The following is a 23,367-nucleotide window of genomic DNA, read 5'->3' on the forward strand; positions in this document are numbered from 1 at the left end:
AGGAGAATCTCTTCTCTCCCACTCAGAACCTGTCTCCCTCGGGGCTGGGTGGGCAGGGCTGCCTGGTGGCCCATGCTCTCTTCCTACCTCCTGAGGAACACAGACCACACTGGCACACAGCAGCTGCGTGGTCCCACCACCATGGAGCGAGAGGTCCAAGGCAGGGGATAGGCCACCATAGCTCCAGTTAAGCAGTTACAGCACCATAAACATCTAGGTACGCACAAAGGTTGTTTTCTCCCTGAATTTTGTTTTCAACAGCTGGCCACTCAGAGAATGACACGAGAGGCGCGTAGGACAGATAGGGCAGCCGCACACCAATAAACCGTCAGGATTTTTTGCACTTACAGCTGCGAAGGAAAAACTCCGAGACATAAAATCTGCTTCCTCACAGCCAGAGACAAAAGCTCATTACTGTTGTTTCAGAGCGCTTTCTAACAAGGGAGTTTGGCTAACCCGATTGTGCTCGTATCTGGCTTTTTTCAGCAGCTGAACTGACTTTTAATTAAGTCAAGGTAGTTAACTTGCTGGCAGAGGCAAGAGTAGACAAGCCGTTCTGATGTTCTGAAACGAAGCTTTTTATTCTTTGTATATTAACCTGAGCCCTGCGTAGCAGAGGCATTAGGAGAAAGTGCTAAGAGACATGAATTGCCCTATTTATTGGAAATTATTTTAATGGCTGTATTCACTCGACTGCAATAGTAATACAGGAAAGGCTGAGATGTCAGAGTGCCAACATTTCTTTTTTCTTTGCGTCTAATCCCTGTGGTGATTTATTTCACAGTGGTGCCACGTATAAAAAGACTGTTTTAAATGCATTTTCTGTATCAAGGCAAGCATCAGCTAGTGTGTGTTCACACACCTTCGCAGTCGCAGAGTACCCACAAAAATTGCACAAATATTTGCAAGCAAAACAGTATCAATTAGATCTAACAAGCTTGAATAATTTCCTATATGAAAAATCAGGGAGTGGGGGGGAAGATCTGAAACACATTTTTATTATTTATTCTTAGAAAATATTTATATTGTATACTGCAGACCAAGTAAGTATAAAAAGGCTGGGAAATCTGTATTTTAAATAATGTAATGTGTACTCACCACATTTTGCAAATTACTAAAGGAAAATACTTCTTCTTTTCTGCTAAAAGAACAGTTTCCAATTTATTCAGAATTGCATATCTATTCAACTTCTTATCCGACTTGCAGAATTCCATAAAACAATTAGTGACCCAAAACGACTTCTTCTGTCGAAATGAGAAGTCAGACGCTGACGAAAATAACGGCGCTATTGCTGTTCTCATTTTAAGTTCCAAGTATTTTCTCTTTTTTTTTTTTCTTTTAACCTATTTTAATAGCAAGTGAAAGTAGAATTAGCAGTGAAATAACAAACTGAAAGGGGTCGGTTTGAGAAGATAGAAAGGGAACATTTGGGCAAGGTCTCTTCCCTCAGCTGAACAGCCCGACCCGGCTGAGGCGAGACGCCACATTGTCTCGGTCTCCCTCAAACTGCTGTTTTTCAGAGCAAAAGAAGTCAAAACTTAGCATGTGTGCCCAGCTGTCATTTGAATGTATTTTGAATATCAGAGCCAGGTTTTTACCACCGAGCCGTACCCAGCGACCCTGTGGCCCAGGTAACGCTAGCAAAACCACCTCGGTAGGGTTCTGCGGGCAGGACAGCTGCAGTTGTGCAAGCCCCACAGCGATCAGCCATTTGGCCAAATTCTGATACGTCCAGTTCTCAGTTCCGACACATCCAGATTTCACTCTCTGCATTTGAGTTGTCACGCTTCTTGAGCACACCGGTTTTATAACTCAGGCAAAGCTGCATAATTACAGACACGAAAATAATGTGCTTTGCAGTTTGTTCCCAGTGAAAAGTGCCTTTTAGCTTTGAGAGTCTGAAAATAACCAGGCTGTGAAAATTGGAACTGTTGGGTTTTTTTTTTCACATAGCACCAAACCAAAATCCCCCAGTTACTTTACAGTCTCTTAATTTGACTTTAAAAATCTGACGGCTTTCGGTGGCCTCACACCTTGCACTGGCTCTAGGATGCACAGTCAAGAGTATATCAAGCAACCTTCAAATTGCCTTTGCATCCCATATTGTCGTCTCAGGCATCTCGAGGAAGCCGACCTGCTTTGCTTTGCTGAATTGCAAGCAAACCTTGCATTCTTCCTTTGTAACACACTGTAACAAGCCTTGCGAAACAAACACAGCTGAGATGGGATTTTCAGTTATGGTGTGATTCTGGAGCTCGTCTTCATCTGGCTTTGTCTGATAAAACAGCTCTCTGGAGCCTTCTGGCCCTTGAACACCAGTATCCCGTGGCACATACCACAACACAGCATCCTGGCCTAGCAGTTACTGCTCTTCAACACATAAAAACAGCAGTACGAAATGTTGTAAACTAAGCTTAATTCACAGAGAAAAAAAAGGCCATTTAATAGAACACACTGGCAAAAATATGTTTAAAAGAAAAATTGAAACCAGGTATAAAACCTATTAGTGGAGTGGGGACCATAAGAAAAATGCCCACAATTGTAACAGATTTGAAGATTCACAACGTGACATTTTGCATGTGATCTTTAATGTTCAAACAGTAACAACGGCTACTTTTAAATTAGGGTTACAAAAAACCAGAACTTTCAGTGAAGAGGCATTGCAAGAGTTGAGATGTAGAAACGTATTTCTTCCAAAAGCCAAAAGGTTTTTCACTTGTATAACTCCGCATAAGTATCACGCCATTCAGGTTCTTTTACAAATATGTCAGTTTTAGTGTTCCAGGGGGCAAAGGATTTGCAATCAACACGTGGAGAGAAAGAGAAGCAGGAAAGAGAAGAGTACAGAAAAGATGGGCGGTGATGGGAGCCCTCGGCTCGGGTGCTCGGGTGCAGAAGCTTGTGAAGATTTAAAGCTGATATGAAAACCTCACATGAGACTAGTCTGTTTTTATGACCAGAAGCCTCCCTTAGAGTCAGGTTGATGAGTGGTAAATATTCACCAGCCTGGGAGCTGGAGGAATGATCACAACATCGAGTGTCCCATGCACCACTGCTATTCAGGGTGCTCGCAATGCAAATACTCGCTCACCTACCTCACAAGTGAGATCATCTCTGGGATTCAAAGGAGGGGAATGATTTCATTTGGAATATCTCTTTATAGAGGAGCTCAGAGCTGGAACAGAGTATGGAGAAGAGCACCCAACAAGTCTTTCAGGAACAAACTATAGATAGATGAGGTCTGATCTATAGCTCACTTGCTTAGTAGGGTAACTCCTGAAGTCCCACCTTGGATTTGAATGAGACAAGCTGCTGCATCCTGTTGAAACACATGAGTTGGAGCTCAGTCAAAACAGACAGAGGTCATTCTCTTAGGATCCATGAGGAGAGAGAATCATCCTACTGTGCTATGTACCATCTTTTATGGCACCATGCTATAAGCCTCTCAAAGGTCAGTTCTGAGCTAGCTGAAGGACAGGGAATAGAAGAATAAAAATCTTGTTGCACTAAGAAATCCCCCAGGGGCTTTCTTCTACGGGCAGCAGAAACCTTGGGATGAGACAGATCTGCAAGATCTAAGATGGTGCGGGACAGAGGGGACAGATAACCTGACGAGGAGGGGAACACCACAACTCAGGAGGAAAGTACAGCAGTGCGTGTTAACCCCACTACATCTTACAGCAGAGGTCTCTTACACACCTGGAGTTTCCACGTCCTTAGCCTGGTTTTCTATGCATGAGGGCAACATGGCCCAAGTAGGTACGTCAGGATTTGACTCTTAGGCTTGCCAGGCTCCCCAGGATGCAAAGCCTGTTTCAGTCTTATTTTGATACGACTCAGGCAGTTATACTTAGTATGCAAACTCAAAAAAAAATGTTATTTAGCCATTCTAAATAAGCACATTCAACTTTGCCATGTACTTAATTCTTTTACTATAGTGGGTGACTGGTTTCACTAAAACCATTGTTTCAAAGAAGTGTACTAAAAGTATGTAAGAATTTTAGTGCTCACGAAAAAATACCTTTCATCCCTGCAGACTGAAACCTTTTGCCTCCAGAATTACAGAAGGGACAACAGAGATGATGATAGCACAGATTCATCTCTGCCACCCAAACCATACGTCTAAACCAGCCCTGACTGCAAGCCAGCCCTTCTGGGGTTGTAACCAGGTGAGGTCTAGAAAGAATCAGGCTAGTTTCCTCCTGGTTTGTCCCATATTTGACCACATTGCTGAGGAACAAGACTAAGATAACAAATCTCACAAAGCCACAGGACAGCTGTCAAATGTCACTAAGTTCTGATCACTCCTATACTGGACATACTGGATTTGATTACTGTTATGCAGTGACTCAGGCATGTGTAAGAAGTGCTCAGCTTGCCTGCAGGCCATTTATTATATGGATAGGACAATTTATTTCTGTGGTTAGCTAAAGGAAGAACCTTCAAAACATGAAAAAAAACGTTAGGATTTTACAACAACGTATACAAAAGCCTTTTAAATAGAACACACAGTGGTCAGATTTTATACAAAAAGTTCTTAAAGTAAAAAAAAAAATATCCACATGGACAGACATGTCAAGAGGTGGGGGTTGATCCAGGCAGAAGTTTGTTATTAAATAAGTGCAGACAAACCAACAACTGAGGAACATCATCAACAACAACAACAAAATCAGCACAGCTATTATCTGAAGATCTCCAGACTAGGCCTGCTCCAGTCCAGGCTAGCAAAGTCCAAACACAAGTTTGTGAATAAGGGTATGTACCTGCACCTTTTGTTTTTAAAGATTGTGCCCATGTGTGCTGGGGGAGCAGATCAGATAGAGTGCACATCTGTCTCAATGGGGGCACCTGCACTGTGGTCCAGCCAGGAGTCCTCCTTTGATTCACCTCCCATCCTCTCTGCCACAGTATCTTTGTGCAAAGACAGAAAGAACGAACACGAGCAAACCCGCTGCCAACGGTCCTCAAAAGATCTTGCACTCGTTAATGGAGAAGAGCTTCCGCCTGTTCTGCCTTTTGGCTTGATTGACTGCTGTCCGCACGGCGTACTCAAACACCTGCTGCACCCCTCGGTTGCTGAGGGCAGAGCACTCCAAGTAGCCTTTGGCTCGCACGTCCTGGGCAAGACGCTTCCCGTCTATTGAGTTGATGCAGGAGGAACGGTAAGGCCCCGTCTCGCGCTGGTCAGTCTGAGTAGCCACTACCAAAACGGGGATGCGGGGCAAATGGCTGCGGATCTCGCCGATCCATTTGTTCCTCAGGTTTAGAAAGGAATTGTGGTTCGCCACCGAGTAGCACATTAATACCACGTCTGCCTGTTGGTATGAGAGGGGGCGAATGCCTTTGAAGGCATCGCTGCCAGATGTGTCCCAAAGACCTAGGCTAATCTGTACACCATCCATGAAGACGTCCACTCCGGTATTTTCATATACAGTGGGTCTGTAGTCATCTGGAAAAGTCTCAGAGGTGAAACGTACCAAGAGAGATGTTTTCCCCACTGCGGAGTCTCCCACCAGGACACACTTGATTGAATCCAGCATTTTATTAATGTCCAGGGCCAAAAGCACTGTCTTGGAGCAGCAGGAGTGGGATGGAGAGATGCAGTGGTCTCTGAGGCTTTCTAGATAACTTCCATTTGGTGAGAAACCATCCAAATCTCTTTACTTCTCAAGACTTGATTGTGTCACTTGAGTCCAAAATCCCCTTTTCTCCCACACGGCTCTGTGGTGCTGTCGGTTTTAATTCTTCAATGAGTCAAATGACTTTTCTGGAAGAGTAAAAATAAAATGTAATGTTTATAACCCTCAGACAACAGACCATTATCCATCAAGATAAAGATGCCTGGACACGTCTTTGGACAGCTATGGGAAGTACCCCACATTGAGGATGCTGAACCTTGCTGTTCCCTCCCAGCCGGCTGTGTGTGCAACAGCCATTCATGTAAATAACCTTCTTGCTGCTCCATGGGGACTAACAGTGCTATCACCTCTGCCATTCTCCACTGACACCAACTATTTTTTCCTTCCAATTGTCTAAAAAAATGAATAAAACCAACTTATCTTTGGTATAACTGCTACTAACCTGCTTTTAGTGAGATATTTCCTGCCTCTGACTTTCACCAAGACTGACAGAATCCTGATCCCTCTTAACTGATCAGTTCAGATTCCCTTGAAAATGTACCCGTGCTCTCTAGAGGTACTCAAGAGAAAAAACTGCGCTAACCAATTTGACTATTTAAGCAATCCTATGATGAACAGTAAAATGGAACCACTTCTGACAATGAGGAAGAAAAGACTTCAGGTACGAATTTCAAGCAACATAAACCTTAACAGTTTTCAAAAGCAATGAAGAATTCATGGCAAAAATACGAAAAAGTTCCAAATTTTTCTTACAAATCACTTTCAACAAGCCAGAAGCACAAGCCAAAGAAAGCCACACCACCAATGCTTGCCCCAGTCAAGCAATTTCGTTTGAAGGGGATACAGCTGCCCTGACATTTACTCTGTTGTAAAACTGAACTGAGAGTAACTCTTCAGAATATGTAATTGCTTTTGAGCTCCTGCCAGCATTCAGTCAAATTTTCCTATTTTGAAAGCGTTTGCCTCTTCCCCACTAGCTGTGTGCAAGATTCACTGCTCACACAGGGCGACACACAAGATGCTATGAAAATCACTAACTGCAAAACTGAAGGCAAATTAGTTCTGCTCAACAGAAGTAATTAAAAAAAGTATCACTGCATAATTTCAAAATGTCCTGTGTATGTTACACAAATAATATATTTCTTTCTCCTTCGTATATGAAGAGAGAAGTCACAGCTTAAGGTTATTTACACAGAAACGAATGTTGGCCACAAAAAGCATATACTCTACATTACCATAACGCTCTCCAGTTTCAGTACCCTAACCCCCCCCACCACCCCCCACCCACATTTCTAGTATGCTCTAAGCTTTGGCGGACTCCACGAAGGGGAAAAACAAAGGAAAAGAAAAGCGCCAGACGAGTTTAGAAAGAACACTTCACAGGCACTGACAGCTGCTACTGGCAACTCCCCCGCTTTCATTTTGTAGTGAGGCAGTGCCCTACCTCCTCGCGTGCTGCCGGCACACCTGCAACTCTCCCACCCGATGCACCGGCCGCAAGAAGATGTGCCAGCGGCTTGGCCGGAGCACATTGCTTTATAGAGGAGGCACCAAGCCTGCGGTGCAGTCCTCATGCGTATTTGAGTTACCGGTACCCAGGAGAGTCATTGCAACAGACCTCACTTCCTGGTCTGCCAGCGCGACCATGCTCTCGCCATCTCAGCTCGCTTCTAGGAAGTGGGATGGAGGCCGAGGCTGCTTCACAGCATTCCTGGCTGCCGGGAAACAAGCTGCTTCGTGAATTTAAGTTTTGGTGGCAGCAGTTGGAAACTTACTTTTAAAGATTTCAGTAAGTCTAACTCCACTGTCTTGCCTTCTCTGTTCCCCAAACAAGCTCTCAAGGGAATTAAACAAGACATTTACAAAATATACCTATGAAAAAATTCAAAAAGTATATGCAGGATACACAGTCCAATTACTTAAATGCATCATCATCTTTTCTTCAGGGTATTCTACTTCAAAATTGTGTCAGCGGTACAGTTTGAAAACACCACAATTCACCACAAGCAGTAGCGTGTGATTCAGACAAAGCTGCACGCTCCCAGGAGAAAGCCAGCATCTACCAAGTCTCCTTTTCAGAACAAACATTTCCTTGGTGCAAGAAGTCCTTCATGCCTTCAGGCTCATTATTTTGTCTATATTTGAATGTGGCGGAAAATAAGGATGTCCAAAGCATGACTTTTGCTATTTCATAAATATTTCATGATTGTTCTGTTACTCAGCTTGTTGATTACCAGGTCTGATTATGCTGGCTATTTAAAAGAAAGTATATAAATGATTAAAGACTGAAAAAGGTATCAAGAACTAGTGAATATGGCTAGTCGACACACACAATAGGAAAAGCTGAAATATTCCACCACGACACTGCGGAACTGTTTTCAAAGCGAATGTTCTACAGTCCATCGATGAATAAAAATGAAGAGTATATAACAAGCTCCACATTCTGGTCCTGTGGACAGATTGCTGTCAGTGATCCTGACCTTGCTTTTGTTCACAGCCATTTGGAGTTCATGTGCCTCCATATATAGTTGGGACAACATTTGAGCATGTTGAAAATATATTTTTAATTATGTACATAGCCTGTCCTTGATGCAGCCTCAGGGTAAGAGCAGTACTAAAGTATTAAAATAATTAAGCAAGTTGACCCTAATTAATGGAAAACTCTTTAGATCAAACATAAACAGAAAACAATGTCCTTTAAAGGACAGGTCAGTACTGGGGACCTCTACACCTCAGTATACAACCAGTTGTGTAAATATTTGCAAAAGCCTTGGTTCCTTTCTCTCGTACTATATCCTATGGTCTTGGTCTGATAGCACAGCATGCTATGCCAATTAAAAGACCACACAAAATCTTCTCATCACAGATGGTTGAGTCTAAGCTGCTGATGGATTATTTCTTTTTCCCAACAATTTGGTTTTCCAAATCTTACTAACTTTACCAAGTCCATTTTAGGTCTGGAATTCCAGGTATAAACCTGTATCTTCTATTATACTACTTTGCTTTATGCTTTCATCACTTGTAACAATAGAAGATTTTATTTGAACAATAAGGTGAGAGGTTTTACAATATTATTAAGACTATATGTCTAATTCTACTGCAGTCATTCTGAATGGTGACCTTTAATAAACTTTGAGATTAGCCTCAAAGAAAATTTTTGCACAGTTTTAGACAGAGCACAGTTTTTTCAACTGTATCGTATTGTCTAGGTAACGAATGCAACATTTACTTTCTTTGCTTTCCTATTTTTGTTCCCTCTGTCTTTGGAACACAGAACCTTGGCACTGGTGTGTGGTTATAGAGCACTCAGACTTCAGTAACGATGTGAGCAACAAAAGCTGTACAAGAACCGCTCCCCAGGCGCTGCCTGTCCTGCACCTCAGCGATTTCATGCAAGTAATGCCTCGCACTTGATCACGGCAGAATATCATACGGACAAGGTGAGCGGTGTTATCAACCTGTAACGCGAGGGGATGGGAAGAGGAGCACAGCAGCACCAAGGTGTTTGCAGGTGGAGTATTCTCTTGAATACACATCCCATGAAAAACTAATCTAATATTCGTTGAAACAATTCTACCAACAAAGGAAAGCAGGACTGCTTGTATCTGAAGGGGTATATTTATCAACTGAACCAAATGGGATTTTCATTTACAGCAGGAATGCCTCTGGCATCTACTATAATATCATTGTGAACACGGCTCACTATAGCTAAACGCCTGCAGGAGATGCACAGTGTCTTATGATAGGGGCAACTAAAAAGAGTCAGGAACTCCTAATTTCAAAACCTATCTTGGATATTGATAGTGCACCCTCAAGTAGGCTGGGATTTGGAAGGAATTAGCTCATAAGTAAACAAATGACACACACAAGACAACAGGGTTTTTAGATCAGACAGTCACAAAATGCTTCAGAGAGTAAAGCAATTAACATGCTAACTATTACTGCCATTATCCGGTCCCTACCACAATTACATGTCAGTGCAGTTCCTGTTGATATCAGGATAAGAGCAGGCTAATTTTTCAGTTTGAGCACTGTGTACGCTAGCTCTTGAAGAGACCTGATGTCGTGAGGAAATTAAAATATTTATACTAATAAAAAAAGCTGAAAACCACTGGAGAGACTTCCACTTGCTATGCGATGTTTGAATACACATATTGTCTTTGCCTGCCCACATTACTCCTGTAACTCCCACCTCACACAGACATGGGGTCTGCAAAACAGTGTCTACAGTTCTTCTCTATCGCGTTGATTGTAAACACTGCTCCTCCTAACTGCGCAACAGATGAATAAAAACTCTCCTAGCACCTCTTACATGGAGGCTCTCGAGGAGAGGAAGGAGACATGGAGAATACCCTCACTGACCGGAACAGCGTGCAGCTTTACGCCTTCACCTCCGTGGGTGCAGTGGGCACTGCAGGGCATGGACGGGGCCTGAGAGCAACTCCTGCGAGGAGGAGGAGGAGGAGGAAGGCTGGCAGGAAATCGAGACAGGCCAGAGATCCTGTTGCCTGGTTAGGGGCAGCACCCAGAAGATTCAGCGGGGAGATGACTGGCCTCCATGACGGAGACACCGCGGCCATTGTGGATCCAGTCTGGATGCTCAGCTGGATGACCAGGTTGCCAAGGTCATGCTACCTTGTTTTCAACTCCGTGGGTGAGCTGTACTTGCTCCGTTCAGATACAAACTGTCAGACTGCTGCATGGGCCTTTGCTGCCACAGCACGGGGCTGCTGGAAACGAACACGCCAGCTGTAGTCCGTCTGGAGACTGCAGCTGGTCTGAAAGCAAAAGGCCCCTTGCTGCGAAGTTTCCTGTCACGCATTCATTAAGCTCATGCTCTGACATTTGCATTAGCTGCCTCCTGGTTTGTAAACTCATTTTAAGACGACTTTGATCTATAGCACTAAGTGGCCCTGGTCTTGCCAGCCTAGGAAACAGCCTCCCGCTGCCTCACGCAGTGTCAGCGTTTCAGTCCGTAGTGGCATTCAGTGGCGGTACCACTGCCGTGAAGGAGAACTGGCTCACAGCCCGTACCTTTGCAAGGCGCTGCATCTTTTCCCCAAACTACTCCACCAAAAAAATCAATATTCAACTCATTCACTCTCCAAGCAGGCTACCACAGGGACCATCTTTATTCCCTGGCCCAAGAGCAAGATGGCAGGTTATTTCATTGGCAGAATGCTTCAGCTGTCTGGCATATTTATGATACTGATGGGTTAATTGCCAGAATACCTCTTAATGTGTTCTTATATTTTAAAGATTTGAGGGGATGCCTAGAAGCTTGGATGAGAGCTTTTATACAGATACTTTACCCTTACGTACAATCGTATCTGCAATGGCTTCCTAAAGTTAGAAGAGCGAGCAACATGCAATGAATCCATATATTCAAAGCCAGGACGTCTTGTCGTCTCAGAAACAATCTGCTTCCAGCATTAAAAAAAAATGCAGATATAAAAACCTAGAAATTTTTCTTTCACTCCCTTATTCACCAAACCGAAATCCTGTTCCTGTTTTCAAATTTCAGTGCTTTGTTTTGAAAAAATATGAAACTAATTTATTTTTTTTTTACATTTCTAATTTATGACATTTAAAGAAAATGGAAAACCACTTTCTTAGGAGTCTTTGCAAAAAAATCACTTCTGGATCAAGACAACACCTGAAAATTTAAACACCAGTTTCTTTCTTTGGCAGTTTTAACAACTGAAACTAAAGAAAAGGATTTATGATCAAATATTCAGTCATCTTGCCAACCTTATTATTAGCAAGGGAACTCAAGTCATCAGATTTAAAGGAAATTCCCTCATACTGAGACTGGGGAATCTTGCTATAAAATAATGACAAATACAGACCAATGTTATTTAGAAGATGAAGTTAGACTTTAAGTCCTAAAGGGATGAAAGCTTTCCGTATAAGAACATGTACATATTTACACACGTGCTTACACACTGCACATAGATATGATGCTGTATAATGAGATACCTTAAATTAAAAATCGCTAGTTCATAACTTTAGTAATAGGAGCTATAATTAATATATATAAGCAATGGATAATGACATGTCTAAAGATCTATTTGGTTCACTACAGTCACTGGGAAAAACTATTTAACTCTCATTTTAATTACCCAATTAGACAACAGAAATATTTATTTTATCCTCGAGAACACTTTAGCTGTGACTAATCACACCTTGATTCAGCTACTTACAAATTAAACATGAACACAAATGATTAGAACCACTCCAAAAATTAACAAAAAGTCTGTAAGACTCTCATGTATTGATCCAAGATCCAAAATTCAATTGAAGTCAACGAGACCTGGGAGTGCTAAGTACCTGCTTCAAATTTCAAGCCATGAGTCTGAAGTCATTTTTCTCCACAAGTTTATGGCATGACATGGTAAATTACGGACTATGGGGTATTCATGGCACTGTAGGGCACTTTCAAAAGTGACCCATTTTCAGTGTAAATGTTGCATCCTCTCCAAACTAAAATTTGGGTAAATCGAGTGGGGGAAAGTAACCCCTTCACAGAGGACCAGCTCATGTGTTGTTCTCAGTCTGATCCAATATCCTCCAAAGTCGGGAGAAATGGAGCGGCCTGTCATGCCCAAAGCGTGGCATGTGCCCTTGCGCTTACCAAGTGCTTCCCTTCTGCAAGATAGTGGGTATGTCACCTGCCTTTCCCACCCTTCCCTGTGACGATTTTTCTGCTCTGCTCTTAAACAGAGAAGAAATTCTTCATGAATCTCACCACAGACACAGCCGTTCATGGAGCAGCTGGTGTGCAAATGTCACACATGTTTATGTTCGAGCACAGAAGTTCGCCAACCATCTGTCCGTCTGCGTTCCCTCATAGTCTCTGTTTTTGTACACACGCATATGCATATATATATATATGTGTATATATATTCACCACTGACATAGAACTACTTTGGGTCCAGATGCGGATACAGATAGGCTTGCAGGTGAACATGGATAAAGCGCTACACACTGACTATAGCGCTGTCACATGTATCTAAGAAAAGTTACTCTATCACACTGGACTCACAGTTAAAAAGCAAATTTCCACCTAAGTCTAACTGCATTGTAGCCAAACTGAAGGACTGACATTATAAAATGCATGATATTTAAGTAATTGACTTCAATGATACTACTGCGTATGTAGAATTATTCACATGTGGAAACGTTTGCAGCTTTAGGCCCCAAACCACTTCAAATTTCTCATGCCACATCCTCTTTTAACACAGTTCACCTTTCTTGAAGTTTGAAACGAATCAAAAAGGCACTTACAAATATTTTTGCGGATTTTTTCTTTTACAGGTTTAACTCTTCAAAATCTCCTCGAATTTTTTTGGCTCATAAAACATGAAGTCCTCTTTTATTTACAACCTCCAACAATGATTGTGTTCTCTTTCTGGAAAGCCTGGCCCTTTCCCTATTTCTGTTCGGGGCTTTTTTGACCATCTGCAGATACAGGCTTAATCATCATGAAGTATCTATTTTGCTCTCATATACAACTAATACGTGTTAGTTTTAAATAAGCTTTTTAAATTTCTTGTAGAATTATGCATTATTTGCTAGACTGGCTGCATAGAAGTGTGTATCTATTTCAATATGTCAAAAATATTGAAAATAAATCAGTGTGTATTTCAAAACATAACTATTGCAATAATGAATCTATACATCCATGTACAAAAAGTATGACATCCATAAGTACGTGCATGTGTTTGTATGTCTATATACATATATAGACAGGTATATATATACATAAACTGATACTCATTCATTTGCAGAAGACTGCTACAGATTGCTAAACAAAACAGATGCATATTCAGTGTAAGATACCTTACCGTCATTTGAAAACCTGCATACATATTTTGCATCAAAGAATGGATGCATTATTGAAATGACTGTGGTCTTTAAATTACTTTATTTCTACATATAGGTACACATGTGTATTTGCATACACATGAGCAGAAACGACTGCTGTGCTACATTGAGATTTGCAATACCATAGGTATATAACTGATAGGTAATAGTGTTACACATAAATTACATAGTCACACAATGTAAACAATTACATTTCTACTGCGTATGCAGCCATTAAATTTTTTAGGCACATATTTACGATATGTTACAATAATTTCTTTTTAAGGAGATGGATTTATATTAAATCCCACAGATGTGTAACTTGGTAAAATGTTAAAACTAACTACCTGGCAACTCCACGTACACACTTGCATTTACTGGCAAAAGGGCTTTGTCTCTTTCGGAGCCTGTGCCGAACCCGCTGCGGTGGAGCGGGCCGACTGCGGGGTGTTTGGGCTCTAACCTGGGGTAGGACTGCGCTCCTCTCCCTTGTTTGCACAGTACCTCATCTTCCTGACTGGGTCCCTTAAACGCTAACAAGTAACCAATATTAACAGTATAGCTAATATAGGAACGATGCAGGTGATGTAACATCCTAACCGATGTTAAAAAGTCTTAAAAAAAATTGTCCTACCATTTCTCTGCTGCCTTCCACAGATCCCATGCAAGATCTCCAAGGTCACTTTCAGAGGTCTATTCAGGTTTAACTTTGCTCTGGTTTTATAAAACGCCTACCACAAAATAAGCCCAGACCTTCTCCCCCTAACCTCATGGTGAGGAGAAGGAGGTTCTCCATGTTCATTAAGTTATGTATTTGCATGAGTTTAATTTCGGTGGGAGGTAAAGGTGGAAGAGGAAAATGTTAGTTAGAACAGAATTATCCAATGTTCGATGGAAGATTATTTTTGCATATTTTGTGATAAGAATAAAATGTGTTGAATGTATAGCTGTTCTGAGCAGCAAATAATGGTGCTTCAGTTGATCAAGCAATTCAGAATAATGACTTCTTGCCAAAACATACTGATTTTTTTTCTTTGGGAAAAAAGCATATTTACTGTATGTCACGGCTCAGTTTTGCTGTGATGTATGTTAAACTTCTCGAATTAATGAGCAAAGCTAGTAAAGTCAGCAATGATAACTTGGTTGGTTATTTATTTTATTACACTGAGAAACTGGCTGACAATTTCAGCTTTTCCCTTTAGAATTGCCAGCAACAAAAATATTTTTCTTGTGTCTGTATATATTAGACTGTTTAAAATCATAGTCTAGATTTCAGCCAGAGGGAAATTGCTGTCTTTTTACGTTCATTCTTAAATTTCACGTGTGCGCACATCTACATTAAAATGTTAAAAATTTGGAGGGCTTACTTGGAAATAATTTCAATCACTTTGCAAGTAGGAGGTGCAATACAGAACATACAATTGTCATAACTTTTCCTGCATTAGTTGATTTAAGGTCTTTATCTTTTAATTTGTTTTATAAACTAAAAAAGGAGTTGCCTTCCGCGATCTATCCCACAACTCAGTATTCATGCACCATACCCAGCACAACAATAAAATAAGGGTTAATATGTATTTACAGGACAGTTAGGAAAATATTTTTACTCACTACGCAGCCTCCCTAGAATTCCTTAATTGTAGTAAATTAAATTAAACACAATAAATGGGCATGCCTGCTTGCCTACATCAAATTGCCTACATCCTATGCATAGTTATGATTAAAGCCCAATTTCAAATGAACATGCTGTCAAGATTTCTTTTTTTTTCTGGAATTAGCATAAGTTATACCTGGTAGTAGAGGTTTTACATCGATTTATACCTTACACCAACCATATGACAGAGCAGAATATATATTTCAGGGCCTGTTTTCCTTTACGTTTCTCTGATGCTGGTATAACCTTAATCTCTTGTCACTTTTATAAAAAACATGTAATACTGCAGACATCACTGGGTCATATGGAATAAGTTAAGAGACGAAAAGCCTCTACTATGTACCACCAAATGTAATTTAAAAATCCTTCTCACGCATTCTTCAGTTCAGTATTTTGAGAAGCCATTTCAGACACGTAAAGCTGACATCTATTTGGCTTTCAGTTGGTTTAAAGATCATGCAAATCTCCACGCTACGCTAAATCTTAACACAGAATGTCTGTTTTTCAGTGGGAAGCATAGAAAGTTTTCCTTGATATTCTTTATTTTTACATATTTTGCATGAAAATGATCACATATATGAAAAGGGAGATATTTTAGGAAAGCTATGTTTGAACATTATGAGAACATTTCCCATGCTTTATTTTTGAATCCCGGTGGACTTGATTCAAACTCAGAGATATTTTACCCAAAGGCTTTTCATCCAGAATTAAAACTCCACTGAAAGATACATGAATTTTAAAACCTGCATTTAAATTGATGGAAACAAAGGAAATTACATGAGGGGGTTTTAAGACAGATGTTTTATAATATATTTTTGTAATGAGAAAAATGCAAGCACGCAGATGATGAGAGGAAGTTAGTAGATAATTCGGTATGTCATTAATTCAATAACTTTGAACTCTAAAAACTTTACCAGTTTTTAAGCGCAGACATTTAATGAAAAAAGAAGGCAAGCTGCAAACTGTGTGTCCACTGGCATGCCTATCAACAAAAGGAAAGAACGGTTTTCTTGCTAGAGTGAGAGGTTTCGTATTCTTTCAACAACTGCGTGCGCAGGAGACAATCAAAACAGACCCCTAACTACGTAGGGGTCTTGGTCGTATACTTTTATACTAGGACAGCCAGTCTTATCTGTAGTTTGACATAAACCAGGATAACCTTCAAAAGAAATTCCCTGTCACTTGTGAGAAAAAGAGGTATCACCAGGTTGTACAACAACCTCAAGCTGAGCGAGTGTCAGTTATTAGGACTTGGTACTCCATGCTCACACTTGTTACAGTACATAACCACAGCCCTTCGTGCTGGCTTCTGCCAGGAGAGGTGTTCGTTCCCTTTCCGGCACATGCTGGGTCTTTCCTATGCGATAGATCACCACGTACCCCCGCTGGGGAAACCCCCAAACCATAGCAGAACCCACGTGTGGTTTCCAGCAGGTTCGTACATTTCGACAGGTAAAGACAAGCATGTCAAGTTCAGCCCCACCCTCATCCCTTAGGAATTTACTCTTCTCCTTGGCTTCTGTAAACAAAGACTAAATGCGATTCCTTGTGAAAAACAAATACGACGCAAACACATCGGCGAGTGATTGTGCAGGGTGGGAAAGATGAAAGAATCTGCAACAAACACAGGTCACAGCCACGAGCGGGGCTGGGCACAAGATAATGCTCCCATACCTACCCTGCGAGGAACAGACGCCCAGAGTAAGTATTAGTAAGTATTCAGACCATGTTCCCAGCTATCCTCCAGCTGCCGTGCCAGCAGTGAAGGCAATCCTCTGACACAGCCTCCGGCAGAACGTGGCCTGCTGGGACTATTGCTCCATGTTACTTTGTCAGCTGCGCATTTTAGACCCGACACACGAAGGTTTTGTACCTGTGACTTCCAGTGCTTACGCTCGCTGTTGCATTACAGAGGTTTTGCTGGCTCCAAATATCTCCCCTTCCACTGTAGACTGACACTTTTGGTGGATTAGGAAGGTTTTCCAGTTCTTCATTGACATAAGAATTAAAGCACAACTAAATTCTGCTAAGCTCATATGAAACTGTATTTGGTTTTGTGGAGAAGAGCTAATGGTGAGCTACAGCCCAAAAATTTTGTTGTTAACATCACTTTGTTGTATTTGTGTGATCCTGTCCAGTATTTTAAAGCTGTCATACTTTAATAGCAGGCTTGAGACAACTGCAGCCAACTTCCTTTCTTAATTACTATGCTGGGGTTATCCCATTTTTCAGCTGTAAGCTGTACTCATAGTGTGGAAACATTTGAAAAATGCTGATTTAATAAAACCACACACCACTGGCCAAAAAGTAACAACCTAATTTGGAAGTTATGTTAAGCTGTGTAGCGTGATGCCTGAAGTGCCACATTAGGACTTTCAAAAAGGCAAGTTACTTTTTTTATTTCTTTTCAAACCATAATTAAAAGCATTGTAAAAAAATATGAAATTTTTCATTGTATGGTCAATGTCAGATCGAACGAATCACTTGAACAGTGCATTCAGGAACATTCAACTTTTTCTTAATGAAAAGTATAGAATCACAGCACCAACATTTTACAAAGAAAACAGGGGGGTGTTTGCTTTAGAGAAAAGAGGTATTTTTCATTGAAAATACTTTTCATTTAAAGCTCCTAACCCAGCTGCTGCTGTGCATCTCAAGCTGCACAGCAAAAGCAAGAGGAGAAACAGCAGAATTTCATGTCCCTGCCTGGGCGTCCCCATGGCTGGTTATCAGAAAGTGTCACCAAGAAAAGCTCCTCGGGAGCTTCCGCTGCTGTGGCCCCACTGCTCTACAAGACGGGCCAGAGGTGCAGCCTGCAAGGCCGCCACCGCAATTTCTGCTCATTTCCTGTGTGCTCTGGGTATACGGCAAAGCGTCCACTTACATCTTTAAGGATGTATATGGCTTGCCCCTCGCTTTACAAGAGATTGCCTCCCTCATCTCACAGGCACTGGCAGCTGTTACCGGCTGATGCGACTTTTGCATCAGTCTCTTGGTGGCTGGGTTTATGCATCAGGGAGAGTATTTTAATTTCGTCCCCAAATTCACACTCACAATGCAGCAGCTGAGCCAGAATCTGCTAAACTTCTACATATAAAAATTTTCTTGAGAAAGCTGGTCACCAGGTTGCAAAAGTATTTCTAGTAACTTTCTGGAAGTATAGCTCCAACTTCATGGTTTTACTGTGCCGCATGTAGATACTGGGACTGTATCTGATATATTCTGATATAGGCAATAATGTGAGGCTGTGAGGCCATCACACACTGCTGTGTCACGGTAAAATTCCCTTAAAATTGGATTAAATGGTAGTAATTTGCAGACACTTTGACCTGCTGATGGACTATGAATTTGTGTCTAGCTATACATGAGAATCAAATCCATTTTTTAAATGTTAATTCTTTGCTCTGGCATTTAGATAGCAATTACAGATTACTTATAAAAACATAGTTTCTCTACAAATACAAAACTTCTGTTTTTCCTGGTTTGGTGCACCTAATCTAGTGAATGAGGTATTATGCCTCACGAAGGTCTGCTCTCTCAATTTCGCAGGAAGCAAGTGCACGTGGGGCTTTTCTACCCTGTGGTTACTGCCCAAGTCTCAAACACGGTATTCACATCAAGCCTGTACACACTTTCTCTGGCAAACTGGACATCACTCTGTGATACATCTTCAGAGCTGTTTTAGAAAAATGAGATCAAATCCTGTTCTAAAGTCAAGTAAGTCTACACATACGGTCTTTTCTACTGGAACATTTGTAAACATCCACTGATTCTAAATGGTGAGTTTTGGAAATGTGCAATACAAAGCAGCCCAATGCAATGCCCAATCCCACCTTATTGTGACAGCAGCAGCAGACAGGCATGTACTGACACCACAAAAATGTTGACAGATCTGCTTGCTAACAACTTTATGATCTCATTCATCCTACCTTTTTCCTCTGCAAGTATTTTCTTCACGATAGATCCCGTGTTAAAGCTGGCTTCCTCCAGATGCCACAGCTGCACTCCCACACCATCCACAGCTGGAAACAATGGCTGAAAGAAGCAGTTAGAAAGCCTTAAAGCTACATTCAGATTTTTTGCAGGGACCTGTGTCAGAGGGCTGGTTCCAGCCTCTGCATGCTTCCTCCTCATTCACCTTTTAGATTAACTGCCTCTCACTGGCAATGTGACAAGACCATCCCACCACCGCTAGACCATTGTAAGATGCAGGTTTTTGTAAGCAGAATCTAGAAATGGTGTGCACAGATATGCACACATGCACACACACACACGCGCACTGCTCTCTAAAGGAATCCCACACTATGAGGATGCCACAGTTGGCTCAGAAAGCAGAGGGGAAGAAGCCATGGGGGTGAGATGAAAGCAAAGAGTTACAGCTGCGGCCATTTAGACAGCAAAGGAAGCCCTTCCATCTCAGAAGGCAGCAGAGGCTGTGCTTAGACCCAGCGGGGCCAGAGAGCCGCTGGAACCAGAGCCAGTGACAAATTAAAAATACTTTGAATCTCACTTCCTAAGAACCTCACAGTCCTAAGAACCTAAATTTCACCTTTCTCAAATCCTTACAGTAAAATCTTCACCTAAATTTGCTTGGAAACATTTAAGATGAAGCAGAACAGTTTTCTCATAACCATGACGTACTTCACAAATGGGGAAGAAAGCCGTCCTGTGAGGTGTTGCAAGTTTACACATGCCTTTCTCTCCTGGGTTCATAGTTCCTACAACAGCACAGGGCATCAGAATCAAGCCCACCATTTTTAGAGTAATTCCCATTTTCTCTCTTTTTTCTTCTACCAGTTAACGTGGAAAATACTGGCAAGGCACAGCCCATCGCTCCCCTTTTTTCTACTTTTATACATGGCCTTTTTATGCTGAAGTGGAAACAAACTCTGGAACAAATGAAAATCTAGAAGATGCACAACCTGAGGAAGGATTAGACCACTGTTTAATAGGATATCACAATACTGAGTATTTAAGAGATGGTATTAAAAGTAAAACTGATTATGTGAATCAATTTCACAAACTTATTAATAAAAGTAAAACTAAAGATAGTGAATTTGATTCAGAATATCAATTCACATTTAGACATTTTGGGGAAAAAAAAGGAAAACGCAAAGAACTCACCAGGCGCAGGAAGCTGAAAGCGGCTGTTGGAAATAAACGTTACGGAAGTCAACTACTCTAGACGAGACAGGAGAAGAAAAATAGAAGAGTGGCGTTCTGTTCTCTTGGCTTTTTCAGATGGACTTCTATTTTAGTAGATTAGAACACTGATGTTACTGAGATGAAAAAAAAAACCAACAAAAACCAAACCTCAAGAGGTGACCTGAGACCACTGCACGTACAGGCCAAATTAGTCCTGGCAACTGGGTCTATCTCATCCGGAGGCAGCAGTGACAGCAGACCCAAATGTAGTGTGACGAGAAATAGCGGCGTGGTTTAGGGTAAGTCAGCTTCCTGGTGAGAGCTCCTCAGCTCTGCCTGTGTGGGTTTTGTTGTGGGTTGGTACATGAGTGTATATGTCTTTCTCTCTTTGGTGACTATGGGAGCAGATGTAAAAACCCTGAAGATGGGGGAGGGGGGGCAAAACCTCCAGGCTGCTGAAAGCTTTCTCTGTGCACTCTGCTGCTCCTACAGCCGCCTCCTCTCTGCCACAGCGGTGAATGGCATAGCGCAGCCCAGCAGCTCCGGTACCTGCCAGGAGAAAAGGAGCAGATCGACAACTGCCCGCCAGTGCTATGTGCGAGTCACACTCCAGTAGCATGGACAAGACTTGGGATATTTTTATACAAGCCGGAACGTGGCCCTGCCTTTAAAAAAAAAAAAGGGAGTATACGTGTTTAGTTGATCTTTTGCAAAACTGAAGGCAGGTACTTTTGGGCTGTTTCAACATTGGTTTATAGGGATTTGTCATAATTCAGTGAGGATTCCCCAGTAGCATTGTTTAGGATTGACCAGTATCATTTTACTAACATACATGTCCTCTCTTCTGCCAGCACACGGAGGCTGAGCAGGAGGAGCAACGACAGGCGTGGAGACTCCCACCTTTCCCAGCATCAACAACTTGAGCTGGCCAGGCTGTCATCACTTCCAGCTTTCCTACCACAACACTGAAAGCATAGCTCTGATGATAGTTCCAGGACAACAGGATGACCGTGAGCCAGCAATGTGCCCTTGTGGCCAAGAAGGCCAATGGCATAGAATCTTCATAGAATCATAGAATCTTCATGGTTGGAAAGGACCCTTAAGATCACCGAGTCCAACCAAACAACCTACAATCTCTGTCACTAGAGCATGCCCTGAAGTGCCACATCTAGACATTTCTTAAACGCCTCTAGGGATGGTGACTCAACCACCTCCCTGGGCAGGCTGTTCCAGTGCCTGACCACTCTTGCAGTAAAGTAATTCTTCCTAATATCTAATCTAAACCTCCGCTGCCGCAGCTTCAGACCATTTCCTCTGGTCCTGTCATTATTCACCTGGGAGAAGAGGCCAACACCCGCCTCTCTACAACCTCCTTCCAGGTAGTTGTAGAGGGCAATGAGGTCTCCCCTCAGCCTCCTCTTCTCCAAGCTAAACATGCCCAGCTCCCTCAGCCTCTCCTCATATGACCTGGTCTCCAGACCCCTCACCAGCCTGGTAGCTCTCCTCTGGACACGCTCCAGCACTTCAATGTCCCTCTTGTACAGAGGGGCCCAGAACTGAACACAGCACTCGAGGTGAGGCCTCACCAGTGCCGAGTACAGAGGCACGATCACTTCCCTACTCCTGCTGGCCACGCTATTCCTGATGCAAGCCAGAATGCTGTTGGCCTTCTTGGCCACCTGGGCACACTGCTGGCTCATGTTAAGCTGGCCGTCCACCAGCACCCCCAGGTCCTTTTCTGACGGGCAGCTTTCCAGCCACTCTTCCCCAAGCATGTAGCGTTGCTTGGGGTTGTTGTGACCAAAACATCCTGGGGTGCATCAAGAAGAGTGTGGCCAGCAGGTCGAGGGAGGTCATCCTCCCTCTCTACTCCGCCCTGGTGAGGCCGCGTCTGGAGTACTGTGTTCAGTTCTGGGCTCCATGGTTCAAGAAGGACAGGGAACTGCTGGAGAGGGTACAGCAAAGGGCTACCAAGATGATTAGGGGACTGGAACATTTCTCTTAAGAGGAAAGGCTGAGGGATTTGGGTCTTTTTAGTGTGAGAAGAGAAGACTGAGGGGGGATCTTATCAATGCTTATAAATGCTTAAAGGGTGGGTGTCAGGAGGATGGGGCCAGGCTCTTTTCAGTGGTGCCCAGGGACAGGACAAGAGGTAAAGGGCACAAACTTGAACAGAGGGAGTTCCATCTAAACATAAGGAGGAATTTCTTTACTTTGTGGGTGACAGAGCACTGGAACAGGCTGCCCAGAGAGGTGGTGGAGTCTCCATCTCTGATGATTTCAAGTGCCAGGTCTATGGTCTATGCTTCAGGAGCTGTGAGTACAAGAGGTTGTCCGCTTTGGCAATCAGACAGCAAGGAGGACATTCCTGTCCCATAATCCCAAAGCAGCCCAAGACCCCTGGCACGGATGGGGAGCTGCCCCAGAGCTGAACACGAGGAGCTCGATGACCAGCACAGTGGGCTGGCTACACCTCCGTTGGAGGCATGAGCAGTGGGTTTCCCAGCAGCCTTGAAACTGGCCCCAGAGACAGAGAAATAGAACCAAAGTCCTTTTCAGAAAACGTTTTGTGTTCAGTGAAGCCTTTTCAGACCATCTCTATCCATGAAGCCATAGGAACAGGCTGCTTGATCCAGATCTAAAGCCATGCATTTTGTGTTCCTTGCAGGATGGGATCTCTCTGAAGACAGATAACGAAATTGTCCACATTAACATTATGACAGTACAATGCATTCCAAGATAAAGTCATACCGCTTCCAAGAATGATTACAAACCGACCAAATAAATTACAAGATAAAGCAAAAAGGAAACAAAATGATAATTTATATGTAGATGAAAGGCAGTTTGTGCCAAAAATATAAGTAGTTGCTGCAAGAATATAACCTGTGTAAACATGCTGTAAACGTGCCGATTCAAAGCTTGCGGAACAGTGCTGCACAGTTAGGCTGGAGAATCAATTTGTTTCTTTTCCTTATGACATTAAATTAATTTAGTTAATTATCAACAGGGATGAAGGCAAGGAAGGGTGGCTCACAGAAGGCATTTTTGGAATACTGTCTTCTTAAA

At 42.4% G+C, this 23,367-nt stretch overlaps 1 protein-coding gene across 3 annotated transcripts; it reads right to left on the minus strand.

Annotated features, from left to right (window-relative positions):
- Positions 1-723: 723 nt before the first annotated feature.
- RHOH (ras homolog family member H) lies at positions 724-21,221 on the minus strand. 3 transcript variants are annotated; one of them, XM_054203649.1, is made up of 3 exons: positions 20,470-21,221; positions 19,086-19,191; positions 724-5,767 (listed from the first exon to the last, which is right to left on the minus strand). In XM_054203649.1, exon 3 carries the CDS (start codon positions 5,538-5,540, stop codon positions 4,965-4,967), a length of 576 nt encoding a protein of 191 aa, XP_054059624.1. In that variant the 5' UTR covers positions 5,541-5,767; positions 19,086-19,191; positions 20,470-21,221; the 3' UTR covers positions 724-4,964. The 3 variants fall into 3 exon arrangements, with proteins under 3 accessions (XP_054059624.1, XP_054059623.1, XP_054059625.1); XM_054203648.1 differs by having other exon boundaries at positions 20,281-21,221; XM_054203650.1 differs by lacking the exon at positions 20,470-21,221 and adding an exon at positions 19,295-20,207.
- Between the last annotated feature and the right edge of the window lie 2,146 nt (positions 21,222-23,367).

Source organism: Rissa tridactyla, chromosome 5, assembly GCF_028500815.1.
Source record: "Rissa tridactyla isolate bRisTri1 chromosome 5, bRisTri1.patW.cur.20221130, whole genome shotgun sequence".
Taxonomy (NCBI): domain Eukaryota; kingdom Metazoa; phylum Chordata; class Aves; order Charadriiformes; family Laridae; genus Rissa; species Rissa tridactyla.

Coding starts and splice junctions, on each gene's coding strand:
- RHOH (XM_054203649.1), bottom strand. CDS start 5,540: ATGCTGGATTCAATCAAGTGTGTCCTGGTGGGAGACTCCGCAGTGGGG.